Raw genomic sequence first — 21,853 nt, forward strand, 5'->3', positions numbered from 1 at the left:
ATTTATTCAAGGATGCATTAATACTGCATGAGTCACAGGTGCAAAGTACTTTAACTCCTAATACTTTAAGTACATTTATGATTCAGAGTGCAGCAGTTCGGAGTAATGACTTATCCATAAACCAGTTTTGCACTCAGGGGTCACATGGTGTCTCGTTTACTGGATTTGAAACATGTAGACGTCGATCGGACAATAATCAAAAGTTTACTTCAATGTAATTCTCCACCTCGCCTTTAATTAAAGAATACAAACAAATATTTATATTATGGGGTGCTGTGGTGAGTCTGGCTGCAGGGGCAATAAAGTTAAAGTCGAAGTTATATTTTGTTGATATTGTTTTTTTACTTGGTTTGTGTTTGGTCAAACTATCGAATACAACTATTCTTTTGTGCTGGGTGTGTGTGGGTTGTTCTCTTTTTTTAAATAAAATTTTCTCTATCATAACTTTTAGAAGCATTAACTTCATATTCATAAAGTGTTTTAGTATTTTTTATTTTTGTATATTCTTTAATTAAAAGTGTTGTTGCAGCAAGTAGAGTTTCGTCCAATCGGTGTCACCTTTTCCAAATCAAGATTTGTATTTTTTGTATTACTTTCTGTTCATTATTTACAAGTCTGTCCTTCTTGAATTAGTCTTTCTGTCCTTCCGTTCATCATTGATTAGTTGTAAGCCTATCCTCTGTCCTCCTCTGCGTCCTTTCACCCATCGCTTCATCAAGCTGCCACCACCAGCTGAGTCAGCACTCAGTATCCCTCCCTCTTCATCGTCACAGTTTCCTCTTTATCCAAATTCATTCCTCTCTTCAGTTTGTTTTTTTTTAAATGTTGATTATCAGTCTTATTCTACTGCTCATTTTCTTGATTCTAGATTTAATGCAGACAGGTGAGGTGCCTTGTTTACCCGTTTAGAGACACCACAGGCCTCTTACTTTATACTCTCCCCTTGACAGTCCTCAGTCTGAACCTCCACAATTGTTCAGGTCTCTCCACTGATCCATTAGCTAAACCTAATTCTGCCTTCAGCAAGGTTGAGAGAGAGGAGAGAAAAGAAAATAACGTCTGGCGTTGAATAAAAAGAAAAGAAAAAAGAAAAACCACCAGGAGAAAAATGAGCTTGGATTAAAGTCTGTGTGCTTTAATTACACGGCTAAGACTGACTTTCAACCTGCTTGGCTTAGGTGGTTTTATGAAAAAGAGATTATCTCAAGTGGAAGTGAGACTGGGCTTGGTTTTAATGAGAATATATCAAGCAGTTGAAGGGGTTAAGACAAAGAGCGGAGGAGAGGGAAGGCCTGAAAGAGCTGCCATCTTTCTTCTGATGACAAGTTTTATATTACTGCAGCTCTTGTAGAACGGTTTTGTGCAGAGGCCGCACAGCTAGTTTAAATTTCTGGGGTGTTCTGTGTTTACTGATCATGGAGAGGGCAGTTCAGGTCAACACCTGGTGCAACGTGAAGGAAAAACCTTTGTGTTCTGTCCTTTCAGCAAGTTGTAGAGTTGGATTAAAAACACATGCATTGTTTAATCAGCTCTCCAATTGCCTGAGCAGCAGTGTGGTTATCCACATCGGCTTGCAGACTATCATTTGCTTACATGACTTCATGACATGAACGTACAGAAAACAACAGGAAGGCTTCAATTGTGCATCCTTACATTTCTTTGTGGCTTGTTTTTATCTATGTTTTGATTCTTCCAAGTCAATCGTGTACTGATAATGTGACAAACCGCAGAGCAGACGCCTATTGGTTTGCAGCTGAGTAAGCTTATATATGATCTTGCAATAGCCTAGGAAAAAAATGGATCCGTTCTCTCCTATTTCATTTTCTTTTCTGAATGAGTTAGTGAGTGGACTCAAGCAGCTTTTCTCCTCTGCTCTGTGTTTCCTGGTGTTCAGCATCCTCTAGTGAGCAGAGCAGATATTACACGTTTTTGCTCTGGAAATATCACAATGGGCATTTTCTCACAAGTTGAATGAGCATGACGCCACTAAAATCTTTATTGGGCTTTGCAAACATTAAATAATATTGTTGTAAGCTTTTAGTTGTTTTTCATGTACATGAATCAAATGGCCATTCAAAACAACAAAGTTGAAGTTGTGACCATGCATTTTACAGTTTTCTGTAAAGTAGATATAGTTCTTTGAAAGAGTATCCGTAGCATGTCCACTCTGGGAATAAAAGATCCATGGACTTGGGGTTTACTGTAAATGCATGTTACTGTTACAGAACATGTTCCTGTGTTTATTACAGACTAGAATCCATTATCCTCCATTTACCATAAACATTAGCAGTGTGTCAAATATCTTTTTACATTAAAACAATCAATTCTAAAAAAGCAGTACTTTTATTACATTACTGTTTTATTTATTTATTTGTTTATTTTGAGAACTACGTCTGCTTTTGAGGAATTCTGCCACAAATTTACTGTAATATAATGTGCAAATACTTAATAATAATAATAATAATAATAATGAATACTAATACTACTAATACTACTAATAATAGGTAATAATGGTCTAATACCAAGCTCTTAACATAGGTTAAATATGCAACAAACATCATATTTGATTTTGGTAACGTGTTTAAACATCAGGATCAAAAACTCACCCATTAAATAAATAACTTGACAGAAAGTAACCAAATTTAGTTTAGTTTTTTAGTAATATTTTAGTTTTTTCCCATATTACTTTTCTGAATAGTAGTGATCACTGCCAAATGTTTATCCTATTTTTTATCATTATTCAATCCTGTTCGAAGGTGGTGTGGTTTTCTCTCATGAGATTGTGAAGACTGTGGCATTTGTGTTGAGTGTGTGAATCCATCCAAATCACCTGAACTTCACTCGCGTCAAGTGACTCATCAAAACACTTTGTTCACTGTTTGTCGGAAGTTTGATCTCGACACACTTGCAGACAGAAATCAAGCAGGCTGCTCAAAGTAACTTCAATAAGGCACTCACATTTTCATTGCCCTTTCAAGCTAATGCTCTCCCTATAGTGGCAGGTTGTTTGTCATTGACAGCATTTGTGTTACATTTCCTCTACTCCAGATTTTTTTAATGTCTCTAGCTGTGTATGTTGTGACCTTTTCCCCCCCATAACAAAACACATATATGTTAATATTTGTGCAAAAGTGCATGACGAAGGACAAAAATGTTTCTAAAAACCTTTTTATTAATATTATGTCAAGTCAAATCAAATGCAAATGCAAGATAAAGAAATGTTTAATAGAGGACAAAGATGAGTTTGAATATTGTACTGGAAGCAAATTACCAGTTATTGTACAAAATTTAAACCCAAAATTTAACCAGTCTTAGAAAAATGTCAGTGAGTTTTACTGATATGAATGAAATCAAATTACAGTGTCACATGTATCCTGCACCTGTAGTTTATGGCACCATAAGAGTATAATATGATGTTTGCACCAGTGTGATAATGTTTTGTTATGTCTCGTCTTGTGTAGTTACTTTGTCGATCAACTCTTTCCTAAAGTTCTTATTCAATTTTAGAATGCTTAATTGTGAGTTTGGTTACTTTGCTGTCTAGTATGTATATTTTATGTTTTGATTCTGCACTCATAGTGTCTCATTGTGTCATTTTCAGCCATAAAGCAGCTGTTTTCAGTTTTAAAGGATCTAAGATCTGTTTCTTGCTGAGTTTAAACAACATTTGTTTACAAGAAAACATGGTAGAGATTTTCCAGATAATTCACCAAATAAACTAAATAATAATAATAAATATAAACTTGACTTTTAATGAAATTGTTTCTGTTTTTTTTTTGTGTTTCCAGAAGCACACCAGAGTAGTAGTGGTAGTAATTTATACAAAAGAGAGTCAGTGAAAAACAGACAGTGTATAGGAGTCATTTTTCTATGAGAGGAGAGAAAGGAAATGGGACAGACATGAAATGTGGAGGTTGTGTGATGCAAAAGGTCAGAGGCTCTGCAGTGCTGTTTGATCCCTTCCTCCTTTTTATCTGCCTGTGATGTGGTGTCACAACTCAAACAGATTTTCAAATGTGGACACACGCTGCAAAACTCTCATCAGACACCTTCTCTACAGAGCCAGGCAGTTTTATTCGTCAGTACATGAGATTCAGACTTTGAAGCTTTGCTCATTTGCCTTCTTTCAGGCTTGGCTGAAATTGTTAGTGCCAGGAATCAAAGTGTGCAATTTAAACTCTTGTGTTAGCTGTGATTTTCATGATCACTGCCAACGTTTAGTCTGTTAAACTTTGAGCAGTGTCCAAAGTGTCTCAGAGCAGCTTGTTTGCAGTTTTACTGTTGTGGTAGTTCAGCTGCATTATGGGAGCTGTGATGGCTGCTCTCTCTGTGGAGGCCAGGAGGCGCCTGTCTCGGCCCAGCTGCTTGTCTCATTGTGGCCACAGTGCAGCCAGGTACCATCGCTCAGGTAGGCACCTGTATCGTTTCACCTGTACATGATTATCTGTTCATTTGCCCTGTTGTCTCTCCTATCTTTCCTCTCTGTATTTGAAAGTTTAGTTTTCTGTCTGTTTAGTAAATGCATTAAATGTTTTCAATAAACAGTACACACCAACATTAGAGGACTTTCTGCTCAGGTTGGGTCTTTACATGTTTTGTGACTTTATTTTACATTTTAGATATAGTAATTTTTCTTCTATAGTGGTTTAGGAGCTGTGACTTATGTTCAAAACCTATGTTAAGTTTATGCAATATTGATATTGAACTACTCAAAAGTACTGTAGCCATGCAATATAATGTATAATATTGTTTGTTAGTAGCTGATTACATAATGCAAAAATGTAAATATAATGTAATGTAATGAGTGAATAATAGAGGTTATTGTCCATGTAATACCCCTGCACTCAGTTATTTCATGTCAGCATGGCTTCTTCTCTAACCGTAGTGATGACTGAGTTGATCTTTACTGATGTGTCAGGCTGAGAGGAAACTGTCTGGGTCTTCTTTCCCTATTTACTGACTGTTGTGTCAGCAAGCAGCGCCAAGCCTACCTTTTAAAAACCTGTTAGTGTCTTAATGGCCTGCCCAGAAGAACCAGTAGACACACACATAAAACAAACCACACAAACTCGCTACACTAGTGTTGATATGAAACAGAACTAATTCAAGTCAGATATTTTTCTACTGGAGCATCAGTATGCAGAGACACCTAGACGTATGGTGTGTTTGTGTGTGTTTCTTTTTTTTTTTTTTTTTTTTTAGTGTAGGGACTACACTCTACACTCATACTGGCCTTAAGGATAATTGTAGAGATACATTCATCAGACCCTCACTTATTAAGGAGTAGTAGCAGACAGATTTATAATGTTATAATTGTTTATTTTAATTGTTCTGGTAAAGTCTAAGAAGCAGAGAAAAAGTGGAGAACTGCCACTAGCACCATCACCTCACCAGAAAGATATTGATCGTTCTCATTCTGGCCTCTCCTATCTCCAAAGTCAATGCATTAACACATACACACACACATACACACACCTCTGTTCCCCTGTCTTATCTTGGTGCATTAGCAAGTGCAGAGTCATCAGTTATCCTCTCTTGACCTGCTAAACACACATACAACAACATTTATATGCACACTGTATAAATAATATTTTTCCATGTTATCTATGGCAATCTGTTGCACATATTCCAGGAAGGATTATGATTTTGACACATTGAAATATGACTGTATTTATAAGAATCAATGTTCCTCTTTACTAAAACATGGTCTTTAGTTCACAGAAGCTAAAAGCAGGTTGGGTTGGGTGTGGTGGAGGGGCTCTTATTTGAGCTCTGTGTCCCAATGTTTTTGTGTACATGTACACATTACACATATCTGAATTGACTTTATCCCTCATTTGCAAAGAAAAAAACAACAACAACTCCTCAGTACAGAATATTATCTTCTACCCCTTATGAGTTGAATATGGGAGTACCACAAGGCTCCATACTAGCGACACTGTCATTTAGAATGTAGAAATCGTGATGTATGTAAATGACACAATCATGCACTCATGGGGGAGAAAAATGAAAATTGTCTGAATCTTTAACATTTTACACAGAATATTGGAAAAATTACAGCTGGAATTGGTTTCAGAACCCCTGCGACAATTAAGAAGAAAAGTGTTTAGGGTGATGACTGGATGTATGGACAGATATATACATGTAAGACTTGTATTTACATAAATGGCAGGAATATTTAACAGTAGATCTTTCCTGATTTCAGATATTAAATTTAATGTTTTTAGATGTTCAATTTTATGTTTAAAATAACGAAACTTCACAGACATCGCTGTAAAACCATTTTGCAGGCCCTCTGAAAGAAGCTAAGTGCTTGGAATACTAGTCTTTGACATTTAAAGCCATTCAAGAGTAAAACAAACTCCCCGATTCTTTGAAAACATGTCAGTGCTAAAAATAGACTTTAAGGTCCCAAATATGCCATCATGAATTGTACATAGACAAAGTATCTAAGAATATTTATTACCTGGTGTTGGTAAGTTTAGTTTAGTTAGATAGATAATTTAGCATTTAGTATTTATTTGTTTTAGTTATATTAGGGCTTGTGCCTACTCCGCCACTGACTTCAGATAGAATATAGCTAGTAGCTAAATCTGATACCTCTTTTTTTGTTTTTGTGACCTTAATGTTTTTGTACATGCATGGTTGATGATAAATAAATATATTGTTAATACAAATTACATAGACACGCCTGCAGTCTGTGCTCCGCGACCCGCCCCTACGCACAATTCAAAAACTTTCAAACGCTAAACCTGCCTCGCAGTGACGAAAGAAAAGAGTAAGAGGTGAAGAGGTGGACATGGTGAAGACAGAAGGGACAGTTTGAAGAGCAAAGAGGAAGCTGAGCAGAGGGGGAGAGAAAGTCTGTGGTTGGCCAAAGTTATGGAATGACAGAGGAGATTGAGGGAGGAGGAGGAGAAACACTGGGGCGTAAAAGCAAATCAGATGGACAGACGGAGAGAAAGGAGGAGTGTAGTGGAGTATCAGAAACCAGAACAAGGTTGAAAGTGGACAGGGCACTTTAGTTTTAAACCTCATCAGGAGTCAGCGCTGCCTGAGTGAGTCGAGGGAGGAAAAGTTGCAACTAGAAGCAGCAACAGATAAATTCAGGAAGCTGCAGAGATCGAAGAATGATGGATAAGTATGTGCAGAGGAGGTAGACAAAGGGGGAGGAGGATTCATTTCCCACAGCTCCTCTCACTTTCTCAGGATTTCCCTCCCTGGACCCTGCTGCTGCTGCTGCCGCTGCACTAAGTGCCTTTTCTTCAGAGCCATACGCTTCCATATCTGGACCTGGATTTGGAGATGAGTAAAGTGACTATATAAGACAGGACAACCACAGTAAACCTAAGTCTAACTATGTAGAAGAAGGTTTTAGGGAGATCTGACTGTTGTGAAAGCAATACAGCAAGAGAAAGCAGAGAAACTCATAAATATATACCAGATTATTTTTCGTGTTTATTTGGACAGTAAAACCTTGTTCTTCCCAGTACCTCATGTTGAAGATAGTGAGCAGATGCTGCGTAGACTAGAAAGTCACATTGTCCTCTGCTTTCAGATAAAGACTATTTACAGTACAGTATGCTTTTGTTTCAAACCTGAGGTTTCACTAATTGCTTGTGTGGTTGGTGGATATAATGGTGTAAATAATTTCTAATTGCTAATGTTGTTTTGCAGTTTTGTGGCGCGGAAGATGAGAGGAGTATTTTATCTTCTGTTCTCTGATGTTCTTTATTTCAATAGCTTTGACTTTCTTCCACCTAAGAGAAGCTAAATTATGAAAATGTACACTGAGACTGTGCTGAATTCTTTGCTTTTCCCACATGACATTTTAATCTAAAACCAAGATGTGATTTATTAGTGTAAACTATGGCGTGAGGACTCACAACAGCTGTTTGGATTAAGAGCATGAGCAGTTACTTGTGTCTTTGCCAGTCTGAGGCTCTGAGAGTGCGAGCAGGAGGAAAGTCTGGAAAGTGACTCTAAACGTCTCCTTTAATGCACTGTAATAAATGGCTTGTGACACAACCCCTATTTTCCCCCATGGGTCCAGAGAAGGAAGTTTTCCATATATGTCGGCTTCCACATATTTTCCACTTCGGCATCAGTGTTGACATTAGCGCAGCCTTCATCCAGCACGCTGGTCTGGTTCTCATGCAGTCTCCTGGACCTGGAAACAAACCCATGCAGTCACTCACCAACCGGACTGATTCTTATTCCGTCTTGGCTCACCACTGTTGAAAACACTTGTTGTTGACTAGTCTGGCCCAGCATCACTCAGGTGGACGCAGGCTTCCCTTCATCTCTCCCCTGCAGGAGGTCTTCTCCTGCAGGGTTAGCCCTGAGTGAGATCCCCCCACCCCTCCATCCTGCAGTCATGGGGATCCAGGGCATGGAGCTGTTTGCCATTGGCGTGGTCATCATTCTTTTCATGGCAGTTCTCAAGCAGTTTGGCATCTTGGAGCCCATGTCCTCATTTGAAGGTAAGGGCCCACCTGAGGCCCCTCTACTTGCTAAAAGGTAGCTGCAATTTGATGCTGCTGTCATCTGCATTTACTTGTCATGACTCACTCATTACAGAGTGTTATAAATCATTTAAACTGTTAGATAGAGAGGTCAAGTGCAACATCTTTAAATTTCATCTATCAAACTCTGAAGAGAGAATTAGTTCCAAAACGTTAAAAAAAGAAAGAGAAATCCTGACCTAATGTAACCTAACGTAACCTGTATTTCCAAATTTGGTGGTAAACGGAGAGATAAAATGTTCCTTTTGTGAGTTGAGAATTTTTCTTCTTGTTTTGTAAGTTAAATAAACTCTTGAAATACCCATAGGATTATCTGAAAACTGCATTGTCTTAAAGCCAAAAAACACAACCCTCTTTTTTTAGCTCATGAAAATAGTTTTTTCTGTCTTATTATTGTTTATTTTTTGGGGTTTTTTTTTTGTTTTGTTTTTTTACTTTTAAAGCCGACTGATGCAAGCTCAAAATCTTGTTACACTCTGGTGCAGGAGAGACCCGACTCCTTGTAAACACAGCTGGCAGTTGTTTATGCAACTTTTCTCCAAAACTTTAAATGACACATTAGCAAAATGGAGAAACTGAAATATAATGCAACAATACATTAAGGAAAGTACTGGAGTACTGCTTCATTTGTCAGTGTTTTTAAGTTTAACTGGTGTTTATTTACATCTGACTAGACTGTTTTTCCTTATACAAATATCATGCAGTATTATTCTTTTTAAATAGTTAAACTTTGCTCCAGTTCCGCCTAATACTCACGCAAAATACTTGCACTTCCATACATTTAAATAAACTTTCAGGTGCTTTTATACTGTAGTAGTGATTTTTGTTCATGGAGATGATTGGATAATTCTACCATTGCGAACAAATCATGATTTTTCATGTTGCTTTTGCAAAATAGTAATATATAGTATGTATATCATACTGTCTGGATCATATAACCTGCTTCACAATAAAGGACAAAAAAAAACAGTTACAATATTAGAATTTTAAATATAACAGAAGTGGTCTTATTGTTGTCTTCATTTAATGGCTAATTTAACATCTGGCCGACAGACAACAGCGCCGTTTGGCACACACTGGTAATTACAATGATGTTTGTGAATAAAATAAATAAAGAGCAACATAGATGTTTATAAAGCTGACTATGTAATCACAATGTTCCCGGTCAGGGACTATTATTTTCTGTCACATTTTCACTGTGTGTGTGTGTTAAAATAGACCAAAACAAAAAACGAACTTAAGCTAAAATGATGCTGAAATGCTACGGTGTGTTACCATTCAGTTTAAAAGCATTTTTCACTTATAAAGACAAAATAGGACCATCAGCATAAAATGGAAAAAGGTTAATGGGATGTTTTATTGTGCCTACTAAAGGATTATACATAAAATCTTGATAGACTGTGTACATTTGGGACTTTATAGAGACATCAGATACTGCTCTTTGAATGATGCAGTTTCCTTTGATTAGACTTTTGGGCTAAAGGCCAGCGAGTCAGAGTGCCCTGTCGTCAGTGTGCCAAGACAATTACAGCAGGAAGGCTCCAGTCGGCACATTAGTGCTTCTCATATGGCCCGGCATCATAAGTAATAAATTCAACAAAAGCACCAGTAATGTCCTTTCATAATTTATCACTCCTCTCAATCTCTTCAATCTTTACTTTCCCAAATAGCGACCCCGTCCGTCCTCCTCATCATCCTCCTCCAGGTCTACACCCCGGTTTAGCATTACTTCACATCAATTATACATGCAGTATCGAACGGGCTTTCTCTGAGACTGCCTAAATATGGAGCCTGGAGTACTCCTCCAGGACCCTGAAGGACACTGGCCATTCCTCAGTAGCCTCTGAAACTCTTGTCACGCGTCTTCATTTTCATTCCTCCGTCATCTCCCAGTGGTACCAGTTTACTAATTACAGTGTTGTTATCTCACCTGCTTTAGCATCTTCTGTCTAATCGTGGATATTGGGATGATATAAATTTTTTTTTGACTTTTAAAAATATCATGGACTGAAATAGATTCCACTAACTAATCTAATACTAATAGTATTACATTACCACAACTTTAATCTACTTCAGGCTGCACTTCTGTAAATCACTATTCACAATCACATTATTATGACTCATACACATACACTGTTCATGTACTGTTCTTTGGTTGTGTAAAGCTGCTTTGTGACAATGTCAATTGTAAAAAGCGCTCTACAAATAAAATTGAATTGAATTGAATTGAACTATTCACTAGCTGGTGCAGTGTGCTGCAGAAAGACTCTCAACTGGTACCAGAAAGAGAGATAGTATTACAGTGGTACTAGCATCCCCGCAGTATCCCCCACTCAAATACAGGACTGAGCTTAAGGTTGTTTTATTTATTAATAAGGCCCTACGTGGATTGATCTCCCAGAATATTTGTGAACTTCTCTGCTCTGGTTTCAGTTCCAGACCTCTTAGATGTTCAGATCACCTGCTCTTAACTGTTCTACAATGAAGGTCGGTGGATAAGGACAATCGTACTTTGCCATAGCTGCTCCAAAGCTTTGGATTAGCTGCCCTCTATTGAAGCTTTTCTATTCTGTTGACAATTTTAGGGTAAAACTTGGTAAGAATTTTTCGTGCTCATAAAGTCTTCTTCTTCTGTTGTTTGTAAGGAATTTTACTCTTGTTTTTATACTTTGATATTACCTTGCATATTATTGCTATTGTCAACAAAACATGCTTAAAATATCTGCACTAGGAATAATGGGAGACGTATCCATGAATATCCATATTAATTATATAATATTATTGATAATAATGTATTACTGGATATTATTGTGCTGTAATTTTAACACAGTACAGAGGTGACACTACTACTACTACTTACTACATATATTTTATGTTAATAATGCATCATATTTTATAAATAGAGCTTTTGTGTGTAAAATCTGATCTGAAAAGTGTAGTATAATATTTCCTTCAGGAATTTAGTGCAGTAGGAATATGAAGTAACACTCAAGTACTTGCAAACTGTACTAATATAGGTAAATATACTTAGTTACATTCCTCCAGCAGAGTTATGAGCAGTTTCTTTTCATTTTCAACACTGTTCAAGGCCTAAATATGTAAAAATGTTTACTTGTTCACAAAAGAATAAAGAACAAATATTCAAAAGTAGAAAACAAAGATTAACAAAATATTGTAATACAAGATATTAATACTTATTGTATTACACTTCTGCTATTAGTCCTGCTCCAAATATCTGCTTTGTAATGATTCAGTTCTGCAACCATTTATGAACCATATTGTAGTATTTTCTTTTTGTAATTTCTAACCTTTACTATCAATTTTGTTTTAGTAGTATATTTGTTAATATCTAAAAGAAGAAACTTTTACTTATGTGAGTTGAAGAATACTCTGGACGAAAGACCAGATTTGAACCACCGGCAGCTATTTTGTTTTGATAATCTAGGTGTGGTCTCTTATGATCTGACTTTTATTATGCTGCCTGATGCTCTGATCCAGTCTCCAGAGTCTTTTTGAGCTGTGTACAGCCTTTAGAAATCCCAAAGCTATGATTTGATGCTGAGAAAACCCTTCTTTGCTTCTAAATACCAGTTTCACATCTGGCACTTTCACAGTTTCCCACTCACACAGTTCTACTGAGTTAGCAAACTTGACACTTCGTTTACAACAAGTAAGCAAATAGCTGCAAGTTGTTTTTTTGTACCAAGGGGTTAAGCTGATCGGTGCCACACATTTGCTTAGTTTTGATTTCTGATTTAAAACTGTGCAGAATTGTAAATATTTATTTTTTATTTTACATGTTGGTGCATGTTCTGTTTCTTTTCATTATTTCCACTTTTACAATACATTTTAAGTTGTTGAATGGTATGGGTGTAAGAGACCAATGATTATTCAAGCTGAGTATTTTTTTAAAATACAGGACATTTTAAAACTCTGAACACTGATATTCTACATTTAGCATCAACAGTAAAGTACATTAAACATTGTTTATTACGGAGCTTCCCATTAAGCTCTAATAGCTTATTTGTTGCATTATTTATATCATCAGCACTCAAGCAAAGATCCTTTAATGTTGCTCTGCAAAACAAAATGCACACCTTCACACTCCCTGTGAGAGCATTCATGTTTGTTGCCATACATGTGCATGTTGAAAGTGCATTTAAATGATCTGGGCTAAAACCAAACCACTGGTCTTTGATAGTTTCGATCTCTTCTCTGATGTCAATTTTGGGTTCCGTCCAGCTCGGTCCTATTTTAGGATCAATGCCAGAGGTAGCCTTGTCTTTAGCGATGCATGAGCCTTATTGTGAGACTCTCTGATACCAATATCTGATATTTTTAATCCACATTTGACTCTCATGCCGGTTATTTTAGTGAGTAACATAAATATACTAGGGCGTTCATGTTTTATGGCTTTTAAATCATCAGATAACTTACACCACAGGTGGTTTAAAATTCAAGGATGATGTTCTGAATGAAAAATCTGATTCTTTAAAGCCATACTTTTGCCCCTATCTTTTTTTTTTAACTTTACTTTTGTTTATATACACAATTAGATCCATGACTACGAAGACTGACAGAGCTTTCATCAGTTTGACTCTGTATGCCACCACAATGGAAATGAAAGTCTATGAATAACAAATGGCTCTAAGCAGCACACACTTCATCCAATATTTTCAAATAAATCCTTAAATGTAAGCTGGCAGTCTGTGCTTTCTGCTGCTTTAACATTTCACCAAGTGACTCAAATGATATGCAACTGAGCAACAGAGATTTTCTGTAAAATTAAGTCTTTTCTTAGCAGACTGTGTAAATTTTTCATATTTTGGACAAGAGGGAACCAAATAGACAACATTTTCTGTGTCTAGCAGTAACTCTTGTGTCTGCACAGTATCTCAGTCGGTGTTGTTTTATCAGTTTCCACTAGAGGGAAGCAGCAAATTGTCCATGAACAACAAGTGTCACAGGCCCTGAGGGAGTGTTTGCTCACCGCTTCCCATTATTATGTGAGAATGAGTGTGACACGGCACCACTGAGGTAATGCTGTATTAAATCTGTGTTACGGACCTCAGGAGAGACATGGGGAACAATTAGAAAGTGGATCACAGAGCTGACAGGGAAAATGGGATTCAGTACACCTGTTGACCTTTACCTTAGTTCTCTCTGGTTCATTAAAGGCAAATTGTTTTCTCTGTTTTACATTTAGCTGAAATTATTAAAAAATTTTGTTAATCTTATATATTTAAAGCTGCTGTATTCAGTCCCTTTAGTCATTTGTTGCTTTTTTTTATTTATTTTTTGATGGTAATTGGGAGAAATGTAGGTTTTGTCTGGTTCCTCAGGAGATCACAGCTTAATTAGCTAAAAATAAGATGTGAGATCGAGATGAAGCTGCAGAGCATCACTTATTCTGTCAACAGAACAAATGCTGTTGGGTCTTTCATGAGATTTTTGACATCAACTAGAGAAATAATGGTCATTGGAGGAATCCCAAACCAACTGTATGTTTGTGCCCAAAACAATGAATGTGTAGATCTGAGCTTGCACACTGTCTGATTTGATTTCCCATGGATTAACGTGGTGGTCCAGATTCTGTATTTGGAGGGGATATTTTTACTTTCTCTCACTCTCTCTGTAGATGTATTTTTACAGCAATAATCAAATCCACTTGACCTTAATACAGGACCATTGGATGCTGCTTTAGTTGTGGAGAATCTCCTACAAGATTCATTAGAACAGGAGAGAGCACTGGGAAAAGGCATTCAATTAAAATAGGCAGGACGTGAGCGATAAATAGAGTAACAGAAAGTGACAGAGAAAGAGTGATGAGCGAGTGACACTGTTTCAGAGACAGGACAAGAACAGAGAGGGTGAGACCTAATAATGTAGTAGTGGAGAAGAGAAAGAAAAGAAAAGGACCGTGGAAGACAGGGTAGAAGAAGAAGGGAAGATGAGTGTGAGGTGGGAAACAGAGGGACTTCAGACTGTTGGCATCGTCTGCCTGGTGATCATGTTCCTCAAACTGATGCACCTGCTCGGCCTGATCGACATCACTGAGACCGGTGAGGCAACCTGGGACAGGGGCAATGAGCAGGAGCAGGACACGGAGTGAGGGGGCGTAGGGTGATTTTTAATTCTCATTTGTCAAAGTTATTTCACTCAAGTCTGGATAATTATTAATCAAATGAGGAGTAGTGGTAGATTCACTGTTGAACCCCCAGTTGTGAAGTGCAAAGAGTGAAAATAAGTCATTTTGTATTCATGTGGGAACCAATTACGGGATAATTTAAAGGTCGTTATGGAGCAAATACACTGAAAATGTGAACTGTTAGTTTGAAGTGTAAGAGACAGAGGATACAGCTTTTCTATCACTATGTTTTATACTGTCCTAGAGACATGTAGTACACCATGGGAGTGACATAGCATATGTTTGGGTTAATTTAGCATAAAATAATGTAATGTCACTTGGTAACTGGTTGAAACATGCAGTATGAATGTGTAAAATGTAACACACTAACAATTAGAAGCTGCATTTGTCACATTCATCTCCATTACGCTTGTAACAGGTATAGATTGTGAACATTTACCATTCAGAAAGTTATTGTTGAATATAAAAAAAACTCCCATTTGACATCAGTGTGGCATTGTTAGGAAGCAGTGGTGTTAAAAGCAAATACAAGCTGACACCTACAGGAAACTGAGGTGAGCAACGACTAATGAAAAACACATACTGCTGTTTGACCACAGACAGAGGAATTGAAAAGATCTTGATTTTCCCAGAGGCTTTATTTACAACTCAGGGTTTTTTATCTTAACAGAACAACAGTTTTAAAGGTAAAGAATAAATCTGGCGAAAGTCAAAGCATTGTTTAGTCATCACCACTGATTTTTGTTTTAAACTAGTACTTGTTTAAAACATGGCAACGTGTTAAAAGCTGCTTTTGATTTCACACATGCTCTCATTTTATCAATGGGAGAATTCACCCGGTGAAGGACATCAGAGGTCGTCTCCTGACGTCTCCTTCTGAACTCGACCACCTTATTGTTTTAAATCAACCTAAAGCTCAGTTTGATGTTACATAAGAATGGATCGCCTCCTGTCTTCTATTCCCTCCTGTATTTTTGGTTTGTTTCACACTGTACCATATTTCACTGCTCTGCTGGATGTTTTACCAGAATATAACTTAATTGTTTTCCTCTGGACTGCTCAGCGCCCATCATATGAAGCTCTCAGTGTCTGACCTGACGTGTTTTCTTTGCTTTGTTTTTGTTTTTTTCTTCTTCTTCTTCTTACTATCGCTCTCCCACTGTTCTCCATTTACTCTTTCACTCCATCTTGGTGTCAACACCCCTCCTCCTCCTCTCTTCTCTCTGTCTAAAGATGGTGAGTATGGGAACAGTTGAAACCCAACTATACTCTGAGAAAGTTTCCCTCCTTTTCTTGACTGTTTTTCTTCCCCAGTTGTGCAGTGCTTTCTCTTAGTGTATGTGAACTGGTTACCAATAATCAATTATGTATCTGTTATTTGCTTTGCAAGTAAAAGAGTCTTTGATTGACTAAGTAAAATTCTGATTTCCTGCAGAGGGCCTTTCTTGAAAGCCCCAAATGTTAGTTGTTGGGTGACATTTCTACCATAAAGAAAGTACTTCTTCTTCTTTACTCCCTCATACACCTGCATTTTGCTCCTCCTTTCCAATTTTCTCTCCTAAACTCGCACGTTTCCCCCACCTGCTCTATATTAAATGCCTCCCTGTTGAATGTACGATCCCACCCTTTACCTGGACCTGCATCCACACACTCAATGTCTGCCCCATCCAGCCTCTTTTTTCTCTTCATCTTTCCCTCTCTACATCACTTCTCTCTCTTTCTTTCTTTTGTCTCTTCCTGTCTGTCTATCCATCCCTTTCTGTCTCTCTCTCTCTTTCTCCCACAGACAGCAGCGACAGTGATTTGGAGCTGTCGACGGTGCGTCACCAGCCGGAGGGGCTGGATCAGCTGCAGGCTCAGACCAAGTTCACCAGGAAGGAGCTTCAGTCTCTCTACCGGGGCTTTAAGAACGTACGTCTGGCTGCTGAGATGGTCTTAATCACTCTGCCACAATTACCATGCTTTATATAGACGTGAATTATCCTAATAACTTCTCTTGTTTCTACCTCTCTTGAGCAGGAGTGTCCTAGTGGGATGGTTGATGAGGAAACATTCAAGTCCATCTATTCTCAGTTTTTTCCCCAAGGAGGTTTGTCAAAAAAATATTCCAACAATCAAATCCTCCTCTCCACTCGAATCATTTTCTCTTTTTAGCTTGTTGGGTGCTTTTAGAAAACACAGTGCAGTAAATCTGTGATCCTGATTCGATTTGTCCACAGATGCAACCACGTACGCTCACTTCCTGTTCAACGCATTTGACATTGACAGAAACGGTTCAATCAGGTTTGAGGACTTTGTCATCGGCCTGTCAGTGTTGCTCAGAGGTTCGGTCACTGAGAAGCTCAACTGGGCGTTTAACCTCTACGACATTAACAAGGACGGCTACATCACCAAAGAGGTGTGTGTGGGTGATGTAGTGTGCAACTCTTAATCCACAAACAATGTACAAATTGTCTGTTGCAGTTTTTATGAACATTAAGGCAGGAATCTACTTAAATATTTCTTAAACTATGGAAATTTAAGAATCACTTTGGGATTTTTACATAAATTCTGATGTATTGTCGTAACTATCACAATATTGTGATATAATATTATATCAAACAACTTCTTGATCACGTATAAGTCATATGTTGCAACTCAGACAATTACATTTGGCAAAACCTGTACAGCTATGCGTATTTGTATAATAATGTAATGTCAGGTCTTTGCACTGGAGTTACAGGTCAAACCAAAGTATTTTTATTTATTGTGTTTCATTGCTCATGGAAGATGTTGAAGTTCCTCTCGTCTGTGTAAAGTTAATCACTCACTGTATCATATACAGCTTTAAAATTTAGTCACAGTCCATGAAAAACTAAAAAAATGTTGCTTTGATTTTTTGACTTTGCTTCTTTCCTCTTCTCTTCAGGAGATGCTAGCGATTATGAAGTCAATCTATGACATGATGGGGAGGTACACCTACCCCTGTGTGCGAGATGAAGCTCCATCTGAACACGTGGACAAGTTCTTCCAGGTTCTTGATGAACACAAATAAAACCCACACATATGCCCAGAACCACAACCTGATTTCAGATTGTGATTCCCTCTAAAATACTTTTCAGTGATGGGTCCTTTCTTACTGCTTCTTTGTTCTCTTCTTTATTGTTTCTACAGAAAATGGACAAAAATCGAGATGGCGTAGTGACTATTGAAGAGTTTATTGAGACCTGTCAGAAGGTGAAGCACTCTTTTATAACCACCAGGCACAAACAGACACAAACTGATGCTGCACTTTCAAAACCCAAATCACAAGGACGCATCGACACAAACTAATCATTGACCCTGATTCGGTGTCAGCGACAACACAGTGTCACTCAATATCCACCCACTAATGTCAACTCAATATCTCACTTTCCTGCCTCTCCTGAATCATGTCCTGAACGTCTTGCTTCTTATCACAGTACTGTTAGTTATATGTTTGTATATATATGTGGAACACAAATATTATCAGGACATTTTCTTAGAAAATTAGGATTAAAAAACACAAATCACTTTAAATATAGATACTTTTGCTGGCTAAGGATGTTAAATGTAAGTGTAAGTAACCTCATTCAACTGTTGCTTCCATGAACACGAGGAACAATACATTTCTGAATAATGTTAAAACAAAGGGGATCACATGAATGCTGAGCATCATTCTAAAAGCAGAATATGTAATTTATTTATTTTTTATTAGAATTTGTATCATTATAGACTTAGATTTAATGGATTAAGTTAAAAACCTTAGTTTTAGTAGTGTTTGATTTGACACTGAGGTAGTTAAAAAAGAAGCTGCTGAGGAGTTGTTATCCACAATTGTCAGTAGATCCAACTGGCTAATATAAAATGCTCTTCGTCCAGTCAAAACTCCACTGCACTTTCTCCCAGATTAAAAACAAATATTCTTATAGATCTAAATGCTGTAGTGGGTAGCTGTGTATAAATGTAGATAAACCTAAAGAAAATCACTTTTGCAGCAATCTGGACCTATAACACAGTTTTTTCCAGAGTTTAGACAAAAAGTTGAAAGCTGAGTATCGGTTTGTCCTGCACAGGTGGAGTTCTGACTTACATGGGTTATTAGATAATGGGTGAATATTCAGTTTGGCACGATCTGTATGTTTAACCTACCCCACACTCAAACATTGAGCAATAAATCCGCTATAACTTTGCAGCTGTTCTAATAAAAAAGGTCAAAGGGTTGAAGGGAATTAGAAGAATAGAGAAAGAAAAACTACTAATAATACTGTATAAAAAGGCTGCAAGGAACAAACAGACAGGATCTTTGTCCTCACATTCAGATGTTACAGATGATGGATCCATTCAGCTTAGAATACAATCTTATATCTTTTATGTCTTTTGTGACTCTGTGGACATTAGGACAGCTGTTGGGTTGTCAATCAGTTCCCCTGCACTGAGAGTTTAAAAGTGAGTTTTAGAATATATGTTTTAAATGGTCTTAACACTGTAGTCAGTACACCAGTTGGGCAAGACTTATAAATGTAAAATGTAAACTTAGAAATTTATAGTCAACATTAAATCACCAAATTAATTCTTGGTCAGACGGGATTAATCATTGGTTGACAGATAAACTTCTTTCTTATCTGTTTGATTTTATTTTTCGCTGCCAGAGGCACTTTGCCCCTATCAGCTTACAGCTGAATAAACATATTTCATGATTTAATGTGACATTGCAGCAATAGGATTCCCTGTCACCAATTGATTGACAAATAAAGATAAATGTACATTTGTTTCAGTTAATTATATTACTGTCTCTGCTGGATCAAAGTGGAAGGTCTGCTGTTTAATTAAAGGTTACACAGTGGAAGTGTGAAGTGTCTAGTTGGAGGCCAATGAACTCACTTAAGTGAGATCTAAAATAATTTAAGAATTATCACAAATAATTAAAAGTGTCCAAAAAGAGACCCATCGTGACCAAAAAACAGCATGCACTGGGCACTAAGAGATGAAAAAATAACCACAAAGGAATTATTTAAAATAGACAAAAAAAGGACCAAAGAGATGCACAAATAGATGCAAATGATAACAAATATATACAAAATGACCACAAAGAGATAAGAATAAGTAAAATATAGACAAATAATTAAAAGAAAGTGATGAAAATGACCAAAAAACATAAAGAGAAGTAAAACTGACACAAAAAGACACAAATTACCACAATCTGTAGTCGTTCTGTGTCAATAGTTCCACTAATGGTATTGCTAAACAAAGTTTCTCATCTCTGAGTTCAGGGTCAGAGTTTGTTAAACTTGCTTTCTGGGATTTTTCCTGAACTTTTGTTTACAAAGGTTTTTTCTTTCTTTCTGTTTTTTAGGATGAGAACATCATGAACTCCATGCAGCTGTTTGAGAATGTGATATAATGAATAAGAAGGCTCTCAGTTATTTTCACAAACACACACACACACATATATATATATACAGCACGTGCACCTCAACCACAAACTCCACAAGAAAACATGACACCCTGGCACATAATGTAGGTACTGTAAAGGTACAGGAACCAGTTTTTATATTTTTTGCCATGCTCCTTTAGCTGCATCTTGCAACTGCTTCTGGATTCAAAAAGACTGCTACATATAGAAGAAGAGCTTCCTGGGTAAAGTTCCCATCTATCCAGTGTGTTTTTTGTGTCCTTAACAGGGCAGCTTCTTGCGCTTTTATCAACAGACTACCAACTCAGTAACTAACCAGGAGTGAAGAAGCTTACAAGAAACCACTGACCTGAGCACTCAAGGATACTAGCTTTAATACACCTTGCCTCTCTCACACACTCACATACACTTAAACCTGCTCTTTCCTCAAGGGTTTTTCAGAGCACTGACGTGAACTTCGAGCAGCATGACAAAAATCGCTGTGACACATGAAAAAAGAGAAATGAACTGCAGAATGTTTGTCATCAAATATGTGATGTGGAATTAGCTTGCACTACAATTTTAAGACTATATATATATAATACGCGCCTGAAATGAAGGCACTGTAGATACCTGCACTTGCTACACCACTGATGGAAATCAGTGTGTATGTATATATGTATAGTTAATAGTTGTATATTCTACATTGTGTTGGTCTTATCTGTGCTGCACTGGGTGATGAAGTAAGACCAGAATTAGTTTAAGAAAACTCTGTTAATCAGTTGTTTAGTAACAGTGCTTCACAGAACTTAAATGGATTCTTCAAATGTTGTTTTTTTTTTTTTGTATTTTGGAAGATTATGTATCTCTGATCGAATTGGAAAGTCTGTGCAGTACTGTGAAGAAACAAAAAACAACTGTTAAAAGTGTGTTTTTATGCCGAATTAAGGCTTAACATCGGTTCTTCAGTATCTATGAACATGCTGACTCTAAGTGCCACAGTATTATGTACAGTACAGTAGGACCTTTGTGATGTTGGTTCATTAAAGATGCTGTCAACAGCCACGACTTCTCTTTTTTTTATTGCCACTGTTCACCAAATTTCCCTCTTTCATTTAGATGAAGAACAGAAATTGTACTTACACTTGCACTGTGTCCCATGTTTGATGGAACTACAAATCTGTGTAGCAGAACTCCTGTATAAATGTTAATAATGTTTGATTTGCAAATTTGTCAGTCACAGAATGCCTTTAATAGTTGATTATGCATTAAAAGTACACTTTTTAATGCAGGATGGAAGTATTAATACATAGATGTATTGATACCTTTATTTAATACCACTGACCAGAGCTTCGTGGTGGTCTTGTGTCCATCTGTGGGACATTTTTGGGTTTTTGTGATTGTTTTGCATGTTTTTGTGGTAATCTTGCATGTTTTTGTGGTAATTGTGTATTTGATGTATTGTATTTGAGTCTCTGTTGAGAGGAGACGTTGTTTTACTTCTCCCCCAGGGCCCCTGGGGATACTATGCCAACTGTACTAAATGCTTTATTTTAAGTAGTACAGTAAAATAAAGTACAAATATAGGTGTTAAGGAAAGTAGCAAGTTAGCATAAGAAAAGCTATGATATTTGCATAAAAAGTTTATTTTCAAGTGTCATTGTTCTTATGGGTTGAGAGTGATATCAGAGTGCCACAGATTTTGTGTTTTAAAGCCTGATGGCACACCTCAGGTGCTCAGTCTTGGATTTTGGTCGGATCAGTCAGTGGCTGAACAAGCCACAAGTT

The 21,853-nt window shown here is 37.2% G+C and overlaps 1 protein-coding gene across 4 annotated transcripts in view; it reads left to right on the plus strand.

Annotated features, from left to right (window-relative positions):
• kcnip3b (Kv channel interacting protein 3b, calsenilin) overlaps nt 1-21,108 on the plus strand; it is a 37,373-nt gene extending 16,265 nt beyond the window's left edge. Inside the window, exons 1-8 of one of the 4 annotated variants that reach the window (XM_026344002.1) lie at nt 6,924-8,483; nt 15,907-15,909; nt 16,460-16,584; nt 16,693-16,762; nt 16,893-17,071; nt 17,582-17,686; nt 17,827-17,889; nt 20,027-21,108. In XM_026344002.1, coding sequence (XP_026199787.1) covers nt 8,378-8,483; nt 15,907-15,909; nt 16,460-16,584; nt 16,693-16,762; nt 16,893-17,071; nt 17,582-17,686; nt 17,827-17,889; nt 20,027-20,074 — 699 coding nt within the window. In that variant the 5' untranslated portion in view covers nt 6,924-8,377 and the 3' untranslated portion in view covers nt 20,075-21,108. Of the gene's footprint in view, nt 1-6,923; nt 8,484-13,875; nt 14,588-15,906; nt 15,910-16,459; nt 16,585-16,692; nt 16,763-16,892; nt 17,072-17,581; nt 17,687-17,826; nt 17,890-20,026 lie in introns of those variants that run through there. The other 3 variants (XM_026344001.1, XM_026344003.1, XM_026344004.1) reach the window with 3 other exon arrangements.
• The last annotated feature ends 745 nt before the right edge of the window (nt 21,109-21,853 follow it).

This window comes from Anabas testudineus, chromosome 9, assembly GCF_900324465.2.
Source record: "Anabas testudineus chromosome 9, fAnaTes1.2, whole genome shotgun sequence".
NCBI classification, from domain to species: domain Eukaryota; kingdom Metazoa; phylum Chordata; class Actinopteri; order Anabantiformes; family Anabantidae; genus Anabas; species Anabas testudineus.